Source organism: Nyctereutes procyonoides, unplaced genomic scaffold (assembly GCF_905146905.1).
Source record: "Nyctereutes procyonoides isolate TBG_1078 unplaced genomic scaffold, NYPRO_anot_genome, whole genome shotgun sequence".
Taxonomy (NCBI): Eukaryota; Metazoa; Chordata; class Mammalia; order Carnivora; family Canidae; genus Nyctereutes; species Nyctereutes procyonoides.
This window is the reverse complement of record NW_026575130.1, coordinates 16107649-16124636: the sequence shown is the minus strand read 5'-3', so window position 1 is coordinate 16124636 and position 16988 is coordinate 16107649. Positions and strand designations below refer to the sequence as shown.

At 41.1% G+C, this 16988-nt stretch overlaps 1 protein-coding gene across 1 annotated transcript; it reads left to right on the top strand.

The window, feature by feature from the left end:
- Nucleotides 1–10351: 10351 nt before the first annotated feature.
- LOC129521222 (uncharacterized) lies at nucleotides 10352–12304 on the top strand. Its single transcript, XM_055342500.1, has 2 exons — nucleotides 10352–10939; nucleotides 11243–12304. The coding sequence occupies exons 1-2, from the start codon at nucleotides 10451–10453 to the stop codon at nucleotides 11603–11605; spliced, it is 852 nt and encodes a 283-aa protein (XP_055198475.1). The 5' UTR covers nucleotides 10352–10450; the 3' UTR covers nucleotides 11606–12304.
- The last annotated feature ends 4684 nt before the right edge of the window (nucleotides 12305–16988 follow it).

Sequence of the window (16988 nt, the reverse complement as noted above, 5' to 3'; positions counted from 1 at the left end):
AAGCTTGCATCCCTTGGAGAAGTCCTACTGACTCATAATTAATTATTTTTTTATATATTACTAAATTATTTTTGCTACTATTAAAATATTTTGGTCACTATGTTCATGAAGGATAATGGATTCTAGATTTTCTAGTGTCTATCAAGTTTTACTAATAGAGCTAAGCATGTCTCATAAAACAAGTTTGGATATGTTCCTTCCTCCTATATTTTTTTAAAGAGTTTGTAGAAGATTGGTATTATCTCTTCATTAAATATTTGGTAGGAAACATCAGTGACATCAACTGGATCTGAAATTTTATTTATGGGAAGATTCTTGAAAACAAGCTTAACCTCTTTAATATATACATAAAGCTACTTAAATTTTCTATTTTTTTTAATTTTTTTAATTTTTTTTTTTTTTTTAATTTATGATAGTCATACAGAGAGAGAGAGAGAGGCAGAGACACAGGCAGAGGGAGAAGCAGGCTCCATGCACCAGGAGCCTGACGTGGGATTCGATCCCGGGTCTCCAGGATCGCGCCCTGGGCCAAGGGCAGGCGTCAAACCGCTGCGCCACCCAGGGATCCCAAATTTTCTAATTTTTAAAATATGTATTGAAAGATTGTATCTTGCATCTCTTGAAAAATTGTGCATTTTTCTAGGTTGACAAATTCATTGACCTAAGTTTTTCATGGTAATTCTTTATCTGTTTAATGTCTAAAGAATCTATAGAGATTACCTCACTTTCAGTATTGCTATTAGTAGTTTGTGTTTTCTTTTTCCCCCTCTTCTCAAGCAACCTTGCTAGTGTTTTTTCAATTCTATTGATCTTCTCAAAGAGCCAATTATTATCTTTGTTAATTTTCTCTATTGTTTGTCTTTTTTACATTTCACTAGTTTTTTCTCTTGTCATTCCTTTTTTGTCCTTTGTTTTGGCCTGATTTACTCTTCATTTTGTCATTGCTTAACATGGATACTTATAATACTGATTTTGAACTTTTCACATTGTTCTAAAGACACACCCTAGATATTTTGATATAGAGTATTTTATCATCAGGTTAACAATATTTTCAGAACCTTTGTGATTCTTCTCTGATGCTTGGGTTATTTAAAAGTATGTTGTTTAAATTCAAAGTACTTGGGGTGAGGTTAGATATCTTATATTGCTGAATTTTAGTAATATTGTTGCTGGATTTTAGTTTAATTTTGCTCTGTTCAGAGCATATATTGAATGATTTCATTATTTTGAAGTGTATCAACATTTGTTTTTATGGTCCAGCATATGATTTAATTTAGTGAACATTCTATGTCCCTATGAAAATTATGTGTGTTCTGCAATTTTTGAGTGAAATATTCTATAAAAGTTAGTAAGTTCAAAGGAGTTGATAATGTTACAAAGTCTTTTGTATCATTTCAGATTCTTTTTCTTGCCTATCAATCAATAAGGGTTGAGTACTAAAATCTCCATCTATGATTGTGGATTAATTTACATTTTTCTCTTATGTCAGCTTTTCATTTTATCATTGTATAATATCTTTATGATCCTTTTTCTCTTGAATTAATTTTGTTCAATATTAATATAGCCATGTCAGCTCTTGAATACTTACTATTTGCACAATGTATCTTTTTGCATCTTTTATTTTCAATATATCTGGATTTTAAATTTAAAATGAACCTCTTGCAGACATATTTCAGTTTTTAGGGTTAGGTTTTCAACTTCAATAACCTGTTAAACAAATACTTTTATAAATACTTTATCAATGAGGAAACTGAGAAGGAGAAAATTTAGAAGTTTGACTTACTCAAACAATGTTACTCTAGCTTCTAATACTGTGCTATTTGAATAAGATAACTAAAACAATTTGGTATATCAAAAATGATTTTGGTCTAAAACAGTAAACATAGCAGAGGTTGGAGAAAAATGCTTTATGACTTATTATCAGCTTTCTCTATTCGGTTTCAACTGTAACTGTTATCATAGCAAAATAACTATTATACCTACCTCAACCTATCTTTTGAGCTCCAATTCATATTTATAAAATCTTTTTGGATATTCTTATTTAGATGTGTCATAGGCATCACAAGTAAATAATTTTATTTTTAATCTCATTTTGTCCATAAAATCTATAAAGTTTTTTTTTCTTATTTTGATTAAATAAATCAACAACCTCCATCCTTCAAAGTCTTCTTTGTTTCTTGTTTATTCCTTCTATCTAATTAGTCACCAATGTTTTTTCCTTCTACTTAAAATAATTTTTGCACCAATGTATGCTTTTTCAAAACATTAGATCTTGCCTTTGTGGTAAAGTACTTTGCAAGGATGTTGTAATTGGTCTCCTACTTCAGCCATGTTCTCCTTCAAAAATCACAGTGATAACCAATTTAATCAAATCCATAAGTCTTTTTGCAGCTCTGACCAAAAAGAAAAAAGAGAGAGAGAGAGATAGAAAAAGAAAAAGTTCATACTTTCAACCCTCCCTTGTTTGCATTATAATGGCAGAAACTAATTATTTTCACCATTCTCCAAATTTGCCACAGCATCTAGCACACTTTCATGCATTTACTCTTACTGACTAAGGTATTCTCTCTGACTTCTTCCTAGCCATGAATATCTATCTACCTATCTATCTATCTATCTATCTATCTATCTATCTATCTATCATCTTTCTATCTAATCTGTTTATTCATATATTAACTAATTACCTAGCTAGCTAGTCATCTATGTATCTATCTAAATGTCTATTCTTTGAATCTCAATACAAATATGATTCCCTTGTCAAGCCTTGCCTATCCCCTCAGCCCCTGGCAGAGTTAGTTGCTTCCTTCTCACTATTCTCTGTTCTCTATTTTGACATCATAGATGCTTTAATTTCTTCTTCCATCATCATTTTACCCCATTTTAATGTAACAATCTTTGGTATATGTTTGAAATATTAATTATCAGACACATTAATAACTATCACCATAATAATAATATATGCTTTAATAATAATAAATATTAAATAATAATAATAATAAATATGTATGTATTCATATGATATCATACGTATTTATTTATTGGTAGGATGGTCAAAAGGGTTTGACCATGCACTGACTAATTTTATTGTTTGCACTGCCTTGATAAATCTACTCTTTTAATGAATTTTATCTGCGCCATGCTGAAAAAAATACATGCTGGAAAAACTAATCCACAAGTTATTTCATAGTAATTTGCGTTTATCTCACCTTTATATTGCAAATACCTTTTTTGAGGTTTCCAAGTATATTGCAAATTATTTGAGAGAAGAAATCACCAGTTTTGTTCATCTCTGTCTTATTTATACCTCAGCACATTGACTAGCACATAGTAGGCTTTCAACAATAGATAGACCCAGATTTTTAAAAAACCTCTGACTGTGGAAGCCAGACTGAAAAGATTGTATGATGTAAAATTATAAAAGGATAATGAGTTTCCTTTAATAGTTTATTTTAGAGATGGGCCACTGAGTTGAATAGACATGGTGGAATAAAGGAGCTTGGGAAATAAGACAGATCTATGCAAAGAATCTCATTAAATGTTTAATCAAAATTTCATGATCTGTGTAGGGAATTGAACAGACTCCCCGCGAAGTCATAAAATTAATTTGAAAGGGAATTAAAAATAGAGAATCATAGTGCTGTGTAAGTGATTTTGTGTCTTATAAAGCTCCCTAAATGTGTTTATGAGCTGAGCATCCTGTCCTGAGCTCATGAAATAGGAAACAATGCATCAATCTTGGCATCTCTTGGTATTTGAGATGCTTAGAATTATTATCTCATACTCTTGGCCGTCTCAAAGGAAACAGCACAGAAGTGTATGTTTTGGTCAAACTTTAATTTTCCAGAAGACTGAAAAATTCAATCAGTATCTACCCAGATGCAAATCTTGTGTTCTTTTTCTTTGATCACAAAGAGTTCATTCTTCTGGGCCTGGGTCCACTGTGATGGACAGTGTGGGAAGGTGTGATCCCAAGAGTATTTCAGCATTTGCTCCACATTCATTCTCTCTTCTGTCAAATTTAATTCCTGGGAGAGATCACTGTGTAAGTTTCCCTAGCTTGTTTTCTTTCTTTATTAATAGTGAGTAAAAATAATGAAATGCTAAGTAAGATTATAAAAATATAGTACCTGTGTCTCTATGTGTAAATTCTTTAAATTCTACCATTTTGGACTATAGAAAGTATACTATGGAAAATCTAATGAGTATACACTGAAAACTTAATTCTGGAAAACTGGACAAATTAATGTCAATATAAAATAAATGGTACTATATATTAAAGTAATAGTGTTTAAATGCTAAAAAGTTGTCACATTTAAAATTAGTATTCACATAACTAAAATGATTTATTACACACATATTTGATAATATAACCAAGATTTCAAAAAACTGACATGTGGTATAAATGCTAAAGAATAGTTCAGTAGCAACAAAGTCAGGCCTTTAAAAAATACTTTAAAATTTGACTATGGGAGAGACACCTAGGTGGCTCAGTGGTTTAGCATCCCTTTGGCTCAGGATGTGATCCTGGGACCCTGGGATCAAGTCCCACATCAGGCTCTCCACAGGGAGCTTGCTTCTCCCTCTGCCTATGTCTCTGCCTCTCTGTGTCTATCATGAATAAATAAAAACAAAACAAAACAAAAACAAAATTTGACTATGGGATTATGACCACAGGTTTTCAGCCTTCTATTTTTAGATGTGCTTTAAGCTGAATTTGAGTTAGAGAAAGATATTACACTAACAAAACAATCCAATGAAAATGTTTGGAAGAACAATGTTGAAAAGATTTCCCACTAATTCTCAGGATAAAATAATAGGGAGAAGATCCACAAGGAGTATTTGTTTCTTGAGATGATAGCGCATCAGAATATAGGTATTTATCATTGTAAAGTTGAAATTATAGAAGGAGTATAAATTGTCTCAAAGTATTAGTAGGATATGGTGGAGGGAGCACTTGGCTACACTATGAACACAGAAAAGAAATATTTATGAGACCAAACTCATTAGAATGGGTGGCTCCCTTGGCTGTGTAAGATATACTTGCTCCTTCTTCTCCCATATTTGCTTAGACTTGAAGGTTCTGTCTATCTGATTTCCAACTCCTTCTTACAGTCTGAACTAATGCTGCCTGCTGTATTTTTCCCCACCTGATGGACTCAAGCTTGGTTTACTACAAGGAAAATTATGTAATGAACTTCTGTTTATCTCATTAACCACCTTCCCCCCACCCCCATGCAGGATCAGCCCTAAAATGTGGGTAGATCACACTATGTCTGTGTCACTTCAGCCTGACCCAGTATCTTCCTGCTTACATTTTTTGGGGGTAAGAATCTCACAGAGCACATAACTAAGTTTCCTCTAAGTTATCAAGTATTCATCTCTAGGGGAAATCATGAGGTTACTGTGGTAGTATGCATTTGGAAGTTATTTGAGTGAAAACAAAGGCCAGAAGACATATTAGACCAGTTGGCTGAGTTGGATAATGTAATCAAAATGCAGGGATAGAGGCATATACCTAATATATAAAAGATACAGGGAAGTATATTGAAGCCAATATATAGAAAGATGGCTTTTGGAAGCCTCATTCCATTTAACGTAAAAACCCCAATACATTATTGACTTTTCTTACTAATAGATTCATTTTCTAGAAGGTGATGGAAGCAACTATAGAGATTGCTACTTTGAAAATCATTGCAAGAAAAAATGAGGTGATTTTTGGTGTTTAAACACTGGCAAAAAAAAATCAAAGGAAGATTATATACAAGGTATAGTCAGATATGTGCATTGGCCTTTAGGAAAGCAGCTTCACAATATTCACAAAAAAACCCAAAAGTCTATGTTCAGCAACTTAAAAGAAGGAGGTGATTCAAGACGGACAGAAATCTCTAAGAAAACAAATTCTTATAGTTCAATCATAAATAATCCCCTAGAAAAGAAAAAGAAGATGACTTCTGAAGAAATCAGTATGGCTCTATGGGGAGTTATCTAGGAATGCACAAATGATGGAAGAAGAGACATATTTCAAAGGAAGAATATAAAGAAGCATTCTAACCAGAAAATTCATTACAAAAATATTAAAACTCAGAATAAGCTAGGGTTTGTGAAATATACTGAAGACAACAAAAAAATGTCTATTTTTCTGCTTTGAATGAAAAAAGACCATAAGGAAGGATTAATCATGGCTCTGATGTGATGTTAAAAGGGAGAAAGGAGAACAAGCCAACGTTTATTTTATTTCTACTTTCCATATGAAAGGCAATGATCTTCAAAGTGTCCAGGGTAAAACTTTGCCAAGAAGAAATGAGGCTCAAGGTAGACAGGGAAGGAGAAGTTAAACCTATGTTTATTGATATCTACTATATGCCATGCTTTTATTCAGAAATGACTTTTTTATAAATTTACTGCACACATATTCATATGAATTCTGGATATATAGCAATGAATACATTAAATAAGTGCCTGAGATCAAGAAGCTTTGATAACCAGTGAAATTCTATACACACGTAAGAATTTAAATTTTATATACTTATAGGAATTTAAAAGGCATCATTACATTTATAGAAAAGGAAATCAAAAAAAAAAAAAAGAAAAGAAAAGAAAAGGAAATCAAGGCTAAAAGAAGGCCATTAAATTGCCCTAGGTCATAAAGCATATTTAGTATGGACACTAGAATGGGAATCGAATACAGAGAAGTATTTTCTACTCTTTATCAGGTGACTCCTCTTTTGTAGAGAGTCAAAGTTCATAAGAATTACACCCTAGGGTGCAAAACAAACTACAGGTTATAGTCCTAGAATATTCACTGCCATTCTGCAAAATCTACATGATAAATGAAGACTGAGGCATAGTTAGAAAAATTTTAGATGCAGACAATTATAAAGAACAGCTAATACATTGTATTTCTGAATAAAAGTGCAACTTAATTTTGATAGTTCAAATGAACAACATGAAGTTTAACAGAGAAAATACACAATTTAGGCTCTAAAAATTAAATATATATATTTTTAAGATTATTTATTTATTCATGAGAAATACACAGAGCAAAGCAGAGACATAGACAGAGGGAGAAGCAGGCTCCTCACACGGAGCCCAATGTGGGACTACATCCCATCCTGGAACTCTGGGAACATGACCTGAGCTGAAGGCAGATGCTCAACCACTGAGCCACCCAGGTGTCCCTAAAAAAATTAAATATTAACAAAGAACATAGATATGTGGCTTAACACGACTTCATATAAGAAGTGTTGAAGAAACCTCCCCCCTTGTAAGTAGGGCCAGCCCTAATCCAGAGGCAGCCCATCCAGTCTTCTTCCTGAAATTTTAGCAACTAAAAGCATTCTGTTTACAATAAGAAAACCGTTTCCCCCCCCACACCCTGATTGGAATGTCCCTGAATAGGTTCATGTTGACCCTCCCCAAAATCAACCTGGATGCCATGCGACTCCCGCGGTTCTTTTGTCTTTAGGCAGTTTCTTTCCTTTTGCCTTTTAAAAGATCCTGTAATTGCTAATCGGGGCTCTTTTCCTCTTCGGAGGCGGAGAGCCCGTTTGCGCAAACGTTCAATAAACCCTCTTGCTAATTGCATCTGCCTGTCTGGGGTCTGGGTCTCTGGGGCGTCCACCGGGCCACGTTGGCACCCGTGAGCCAGGGTCCAACATTTGGGGGCTCATCCGGGATCTGAGACGCCCCAGACTCAATCCTAAGACCGGTAGGAGGTAAGACCGAGCTCGCTAAATGTCATATCTGTCTCGTCCGTTTGTCTGACTGGCCGGGTCTGTTTTGTGCTGGGTCTGTATTGTGCCTGCAGGACGCTGTACTCTGTATTCTGTATTTGGACCAGCGGGGGAGGCAGACGTGCCCGAGACCCCTGGTCCCCCTCCGGAGTCGGACTCCGGAGTGGTCTGGAAGAGGAATGGAGCCCCGGCACTCCCTCCTCTTCGGGGAGGGTCGTTGTTCGCGACCGCTCCCGTCTGAATCTGCCGCGCCAGTCCTGTCGTTCGTGTGCGTCTGTTCGTTCCGTGTTTTTCTTCCTTTCCTGTCCTCCTCCTCACCGCTCACCCCTTCTCTACACCCATGGGGCAGACTGTAACCACCCCTTTAAGCCTCACTCTAGATCACTGGAAAGAAGTCGCCAGCCAGGCACACAATCTCTCGGTCGAAGTCAGAAGACGAAGATGGGTCACCTTCTGCTCCTCAGAGTGGCCGGCTTTCAACGTCGGGTGGCCCAGGATAATACTGACATTATCTTGCAGGTGAAGGCCCTAGTCTTCCAGCCAGGACCCAATGGACACCTCCACCAGCCGACCTAGGATGACCGCCAACAGCTCCTGCAGACTCTCCTCACCACGGAGGAGAGACAGCGCGTCTACTCGAAGCTCGGAAAAACGTCCCGGGGGCGGATGGGAGGCCGACCCAGCTGACTAATGAGATTGAGGATGTTTTCCCCTTGGTTCGCCCGACCTGGGACTACGACACTGTTGCTGGTAGGGAGCGGCTCCGCCTCTATCGCCAGGTACTCCTAGCGGGTCTCAAAGGGGCAGGGCGTCGCCCCACCAATTTGGCAAAGGTACGTGCTATAGTGCAGGGAAAAGATGAGACGCCGGCAGGTTTTCTGCAGAGGTTAATAGAAGGCTATACTGGCCACCGTAGTACAGGGCTCAGGGCAGAGTAAGTCAGGACAGAGTAGGGACCTGGGAGACAAAAGAGGACCACGGGTTGAACGAGACCAGTGTGCCTACTGCAAGGAAAAAGGACATTGGGTTAAAGATTGCCCAAGGAAGGGCCAAACGCAGGGACCTAAAAAGAAGCCCATTCCTGTTTTGTCCCTAGAAGATGAAGATTAGGGGTGTCAGGGCCGGGAACCCCCCCCCCCGAGCCTCGGATAACCCTTAAGGTGGGGGGACAGCCGGTGACCTTCCTGGTCGATACGGGAGCTCAACATTCAGTTTTAACTGAGGCAAAAGGACCCTTGAGCTCTAAAACGTCTTGGGTTCAGGGGGCAACTGGAGGCAAGTTATATCGATGGACAACCGAACGGAAGGTCCACCTGAGCACTGGGCAAGTAACGCATTCCTTCTTACTGGTCCCAGACTGCCCTTACCCTCTCCTAGGCAGAGACCTTCTTTCAAAAGTAGGGGCCCAGATACCTTTTCAGCAAAAAGGGGCCACTATTACTGGCGCGGGAGGGCAGCCCCTCCAGGTACTGACCTTGCGCCGAGAGGATGAACACCGGCTGCACGAGGACTCTCCACCGGCCGAGCAGCCCCTAGATTCTGAATGGCTCACTAACTACCCTCAGGCCTGGGTGGAAACGGCCGGAATGGGACTAGCTGTAAACCAGCCGCCCATAATTATAAACTTAAAACCCTCGGCCACCCCCATATCGATCCGGCAATATTCAATGAGCAAAGAGGCCAAAGAAGGCATTCGGCCACGTATACAGAGACTATTACAATTGGGCATTTTAATACCTTGCCAGTCGCCCTGGAATACTCCTCTATTACCCGTAAAAAAACCCGGCACAGGAGATTACCGGCCGGTACAAGATTTACGAGAGGTTAACTGGAGGACAGAGGACATACATCCCACGGTGCCGAATCCCTACAACTTGCTCAGCACCTTACCCCCAAGCCATGTCTAGTATACGGTGTTAGATCTAAAAGATGCATTCTTCTGCCTGAGGTTAAGCTCTCAAAGCCAGCCTATTTTTGCTTTTGAATGGAAAGATCCTGAGACGGGATTCTCAGGACAACTCACTTGGACAAGGCTGCCACAGGGATTCAAAAACTCCCCCACTTTGTTCGATGAGGCCTTGCATCAGGATTTGGCAGATTTCCGAGTTGGCCATCCGGACCTCGTCCTTCTGCAGTACGTGGATGATTTGTTCCTGGCGGCTAGGACAGAACAGGATTGTGTAAAAGGTACGGGGGCCCTGCTTGAGAGACTGGGAGAACTGGGGTATAGAGCCTCCGCCAAAAAGGCCCAAGTAGGCCAGAGACAAGTGACCTATCTGGGATATCTCCTGGAAGGAGGCCAGAGGTGGCTGACGGAGAGCCGCAAAAAGGCTGTAGCCCTGATCCCAGCACCCACTAATGCCAAAGGACTAGGAGAGTTCCTCGACAGTGCTGGGTTCTGCCGCCTCTGGATACCCGGGTTTGCGGAGATGGCGGCTCCCCTATATCCTCTCACGAAATCCAACACCCCCTACCACTGGGGAAAGGAGCAGCAATTGGCTTTTGACAAAATAAAAAGGGCCTTATTGACCGCCCCTGCCCTGAGCCTCCCAGATGTAACCAAGCCTTTTACGCTATACGTTGATGAACATAATGGAATAGCCAAAGGGGTCCTAACTCAAAAACTGGGACCCTGGAAAAGGCCCGTGGCATACTTTTCAAAAAAATTAGACAGCGTGGCTGCAGGATGGCCCCCATGTCTCCGGATAATAGCGGCTATGGCAGTCCTGGTAAAAGACTCAGACAAGTTGACTTTTGGCCAACCCCTCACTGTGGTGGCCCCCCACGCCGTAGAGACAGTCATCCGCCAGCCCCCTGATCGATGGCTCTCAAACGCCCGGGTCACCCATTATCAGGCCATGTTACTGAATTCTGAGCGGATACAGTTTGGAACGGCTACATCTCTAAACCCGGCCACCTTGCTTCCAGAAACCGAGTCCCCCTCCCTAGTAATGTATGATTGCCACCAGATCCTAGCTGAAGTCCATGGCACCAGAGGGGACTTGACGGACCAGCCTTTGCCAGATGCTGAAGCAACCTGGTACACCGATGGGAGTAGCTTTCTACGAAATGGCTGGACAGAAGCTTTCCCCACCAAGCGAGAAACCGCCCAGGTGGTTGTCAAGAAAATCCTGGAAGAAATTTTCCCCCGGTTTGGACTGCCCAAGGTAATAGGGTCGGACAACGGCCCCGCCTTCGTCTCCCAGGTAAGTCAGTTGGTGGCCAGATTACTGGGGATAAATTGGAAATTACATTGTGCATACAGACCCCAGAGCTCAGGTCAGGTAGAAAGAATGAATAGAACAATTAAAGAGACCCTAACTAAATTGACATTGGAGACTGGCACTAGAGACTGGGTCCAACTCCTCCCTATGGTTCTATTCCGAGTCCGGAACACTCCCGCGCGCCATGGGCTAACTCCTTACGAGATTCTCTATGGAGGTCCCCCACCAGTAACGGACTTACTAGATTCTGCTCTTGACCCTCTTGCTAACACTCCCGGTTTACAGGACAGGCTAAAGGCGCTCCAGATTATCCAGCACCAGATCTGGAAACCCCTTGCGGCTGTCTACCGCCCCGGAGACACAACCGGCCCACACCCGTTCCAGATCGGTGACTCCGTCTACGTCAGGAGACATCAGTCCAGGACGCTTGAGCCCCGCTGGAAGGGCCCATATACTGTCCTACTGACCACCCCAACCGCCTTAAAGGTAGACGGCATTGCTGCTTGGGTCCACGCCTCACACGTCCAGCGCGCCCCATCAACGAGCACCGCTGACGCCAGCCAGGACGGACCGGACGAGCCACTCCAATGGAAGCTCCACCGCACCCAAAACCCACTCAAGATAAGACTTTCAAAAATTGTTCAATGACAGTTGTTATATTCCTACCTCTCCTAGCGCTCTTCACCTCCGCCAAAGGTAGCCCTCATGCCCTCAAAAGGTTAACCTGGCAGGTACTAACGTCTGGGGGTGACGAGGTCTGGTCTATAACTAAGACCGCCCCCGTGGGAACCTGGTGGCCTGACCTATATCCTGACCTATGCAAGCTAACCATAGGGGCCCCTAGCCCATGGGACCTAGAGGGATACTTCGATACCTCTAGAGCCCCTAACCAAGAAAGCCCTCCAGGGCGACTGGGATTAGACCCATGGGGAGGATGTGGCACGCCTGACAGAAGGGCCATGCCAAGCACTCTTCCCTTTTATGTCTGTCCCGGGCACCACAGAGATCGCAGGCTAAATCCCACCTGTGGAGGAGGGGAATACTTCTATTGTAAAAATTGGGGGTGCGAAACTACGGGGGATGCAGAATGGAGGCCCTCCTCCTCCTGGGATTGTATCACTGTCAAGGCTAACTATACTCACCCGACATTTAGCAAATGGAAAACCCTTAATTATGGGCCCTGCCAAGGGTGGTGTCATCCCCTACGGATATCCTTCACGGAGCCCGGAAAAAGGGCTACTCACTGGGCCAATGGATATACGTGGGGACTCAGGTTATACAAAGAAAGAACAGATGATGGTTTTATATTCAGAATTAAACTAAAAATAGAATCCCCAGACCCCGTGGCGATCGGGCCTAAAGCGGTCCTCGGGGAACAAAGAGCTGCCCCGGCCCTAGCCGCAGGGAGCGCCGCACCCACTAACTTCGCGGTCACTCCAATCCCTCGGTCGTCACCCGAGACCGGACAAATCTTATCATAGGGGCATTCCTGGCTCTTAATCGAACCAGCCCCGATGTAACTAAATCCTGCTGGCTCTGCCTTGCACCACCCCCCCTTATTATGAGGGGATTGCTACTTCAGGGACCTATAATAACATCACTAGCACTCAGGGATGCACACCCGACTCCCAACCACAACTCAGCCTTACAGAAGTTACAGGACAGGGAACCTGCATAGGAACACCCCCCCGGGGCTACCAGAGACTTTGTAACACTACCACCCCGATTTTGGGGACTGATTCTTACCTGGAGCCCCAGCCGGGAACTTGGTGGGCATGCAACAAAGGCCTCACCCCCTGTGTGTCAGCTAAGGTTCTAAATAGCTCAAACGACTTCTGTGTCCTGGTGCAGATCATACCCAGGGTGTTCTATCACCCTGCTGAAACTCTAGAAAATCAGTATGATAAACATCCCACCCGTTTTCGGCGCGAACCTGTCTCCCTGTCCTTAGCCGTTATGTTGGGACTAGGGGTCGCTGCTGGGGTGGGTCCTGGCGCAGCTGCTCTGATCCAGGGCTCACGGCGTTATCTAGAACTCCAAACAGCTGTAGATGAGGATCCACGGACACTAGCGCAGTCCGTTTCTAAGCTAGAACAGTCCCTCCCCTCACTTTCAGAAGTAGCACTTCACAACAGGAGAGGCTTGGATTGACTAGTCCTGAAAGAGGGAGGGAGGACTGTGTGCGGCCCTGGGAGAGGAAGGCTGTTTCTATGCAGACCATTCTGGAGTCATCAGAGACTCCATGGCCAAACTCAGGGAAAGGTTAAATAAAAGACAAAGGGACCGGGAGGCCCAGCAGGGCTGGTTTGAAAGCTGGTTTAATCAGTCTCCCTGGTTGACCACCCTAATCTCTACCATTATGGGCCCTCTAGTTATCCTGCTCCTGCTGCTAACTTTCGGCCCCTGCGTCCTCAACCGGCTGCTCCAGTTCATCCGAGAAAGATTGTCTATTACCCAAGCTCTGGTATTAACTCAGCAATGTCGGGCCCTCCAAACTGAAAAAATAAATGTTCCCTAAGATTTTAAGGTTAAAATCAGCCCAAACAAGAGGAGGGAATGAAGAAACCTCCCCCCTTGTAAGTAGGGCCAGCCCTAATCCAGAGGCAGCCCATCCAGTCTTCTTCCTGAAATTTTAGCAACTAAAAGCATTCTGTTTACAATAAGAAAACCGTTTCCCCCCCCACACCCTGATTGGAATGTCCCTGAATAGGTTCATGTTGACCCTCCCCAAAATCAACCTGGATGCCATGCGACTCCCGCGGTTCTTTTGTCTTTAGGAAGTTTCTTTCCTTTTGCCTTTTAAAAGATCCCTGTAATTGCTAATCTGGGCTCTTTTCCTCCTCGGAGGCGGAGAGCCCGTTTGCGCAAACGTGCAATAAACCCTCTTGCTGATTGCATCTGCCTGTCTGGGGTCTGAGTCTCTGGGGCGTCCACCGGGACACGTTGGCACCCGTGAGCCAGGGTCCAACAGTGTTCCAGAAGATTTTAATTATTACAAATCCAAGTACAGAAAACAGTATAAAATGGCTTTTTATAAAGATAATGCCATCTCTGCATTGTTTCTATTCATCAGAATGACCACACAAAGTATATTTTAAGTAAAACATTGCCATATTAGAGTCCACCCTAAAGGGATCCGTATAGAGATTGGAAAGATCAATTAGTATTTCAACCCCTTCTGCATCTCCAGTGCCTAGCTGTGGGTCTAGGACAAAATTGGTGCTCAGTAGATATGTATTGAATAACAAATCATGGGCATAATGTAACAAGTGGCATATTTAAATGAACAGGAAAGTTTCATCTAAAGGAAAGAAGGTTTTACAGGGCATTAACAGCCGCCTTTCAGTAAGAGAGGGTTTATCATGTAAAAGATAAATGAGATTATTTTCTGGTAGTTCAGGGGAAGTTAAACACCTCCCCCTACTACCTCTGTTGTGGTAAAATAAAACCTTTGAAATGATTAGAGGTATCCACAAGTGGAAGATAGCTTTTCTAAGTGGGAGCTCCCTGTTGCTGCATGCATTAAGGAAAGATCATCAAATTTAAAGGAGATGGTGGATGAGTATCTGCTGCAAACAATTCTAATGGAAAATTTCTCTGACTTTATGTATGAATGTTGTTGGATTTTTCTTTATTGTTTCATAAAGTTTCTTATTTTCTTAGTTCACTAGTCCTAAAAGTGTTTCAGAGTTAGCTTTAAAATGCTTCATCTAAAGAACAGTAGATTTAGTGTTTAAACCCTCTAAAGTTCAAAATGAGTTACTGTTTTAGTTGATAAGTAAAACTGAAAGAAAATTAAAGGGAAGAAAACAGTGCCTTCACTGTCAGAACAATATTTAGAGCTAAATGGATGACCTTGGATGAAAATGGAAGTTATAAGCAATGCGATGGCATTTTAAGAGGAGTGAAGCATCATAATGAACCACAGTAACTGCTAGAGCTTCCAGAAGGCAGGATGTGGCTTTCTCTTTGCTGCGTCTGCTCCCTCTGCTTCCATCTTAGTCCTCATGGTACCTTGTAATCACCAGCAATTTATCCATGTGCCTCTCCTCCCCAGGAGACTGTGAGCTCTGGGGGGTAGACATGCTTTCCATCTGACCCATCATAACATCCTTAGTGGCTAACGAAGTGTTAATGTATTGAATTCAATAAATATTTGTTGACTCGAGTGTATGGATAGATTGTGGAATCCTTACTGTATTAAAACCCAGTATCATATATTATATGGAGCATTTTTATTTTTGGAATAGTTACCACTTTAATGGAAGGATGCTGAACCATATATACTTTAAATGGTAGTGAAGCCATTTAAAGTTCTGATCTTTTGATTTTTAAAACATATTTGTTTACTGATAATTAGATTATTCTTTATTACTGTATTATTAAATTCCTAACTTTTAGACTATTTTTTAAAATATTTTATTTACTTATTTAAAACACACAGAGAGAGAGAGAGAGAGAGAGAGCTCAAGCCCAAGTGGGAGGGACAGGCAGAGGGAGAGGTAAAAGCAGGCTCCTTGAGACACGGGGCTTGATTCCAGGACCCCGAGATCATGACCTGCGCTAAAGGTAGACACTTAACTGACTGAGCCACCCAGGAACCCCCAGACTTATTATTTTTCTTTCATTTCATTGCTAACATCAAAAGAAGTGTCTGAATGCCTCTTAGCATGTAGCAGTGATCACTTATGAAGCAAAAGAAAACCTCATTCACCCATTCACCAAACATTTGCTAAGACGTTGTGGTGAGATGATGAAGATAGAAAAATAAATGGAAAACTTAATTTTGGAAGCTCTTGTACATGGGAGGAACAAAGGTGTAAATAGATAATTATACCATGATAACAGCATATGAACAAAAGCTGGAGCACTCGTGGAGCATATCTAAAATTAAATAAGGCAGATATATCAGGGTATATATGACATAAATAAATATATATATTTATTATAAATAATACATAATTGATTGAAGGGAAAAGGAGCATAGGAAATTTTCATCATGTATCTCCAGACAATGGGTGTTGACTGTCCATTGCCGGGTTTGCTGGGAGTAGGAGAAGTAGAGAGTAGTATGTAATAAAATGGTGAAAAAGAGCTATAGTTATTACTGGCTTTTGCATAGTGCCTTGCTGACCATTAAGTTAACAAAACTCTGTATTATCACAATTTTACAGATGAAAATCTGAGGTTAAGAGAAGTTAAAGGATTAGTCAGATTTCTTGGCCATTAAATGATATAACTAGAATGGCAGCCCAGCATTTAATAGTCCTATTAAAGTCCATTTAATAGTCCTATTAAATGCTAGGCTTTTTTTTTTTTTCACTCTTGCCTGAAGAAAGGGTCTTCAGAATTGCTTAACTGACTGAAATGGATATTCCATGCGTGTATCTATTTTCTATAAAATTACTTTGAGTTCAAGGATTTTATGCATAAAAAATACTACCTAAATGTGACAGATTTTACGTGACCACATTAATTCAACACAGAAGCACCATCTTCTGCCTTCCACATCCTTCTCCTTACCTACCTGCAAAATAACTCAGGAATATTATTCAAGTTGGAAGCACACAGCCTCTGTTAACATTAACAAGAAAACCTATCTTCAATGTCTTTTTCTTTCTTTTGTTAAAAAAATGTACGGAGTAGATGAATAGCTTAGCTTCTTTTTAACACAGAGATGGTATTTTAAATTGATAGTCATGACAGATCTGTTCTTTAGTCTAAAAAATAATGGCATTTTCAAGGTAAGTTGCTGTCACATACTGATTACCTGAACAGAGATGAAAATAACAGGAACCCAGATTATAAATATTCTTGCTTTTGAGTTCAGAGGAATATTTGTAGGAGGATGGAAATTTTGACTGAATCATAGCAAACTCCAAACTTCTTTTTCATGTACAATTTCCATTTCTGAACTTTCGAATCTCTTACCAGGAAGTTTTTGGGTTTATAAACATAAGTCAAATTGAAATTAAATTATCTGTGCTTCAATATTTAATGCCATAATTATCAGCTCTGGTATTAACATAGG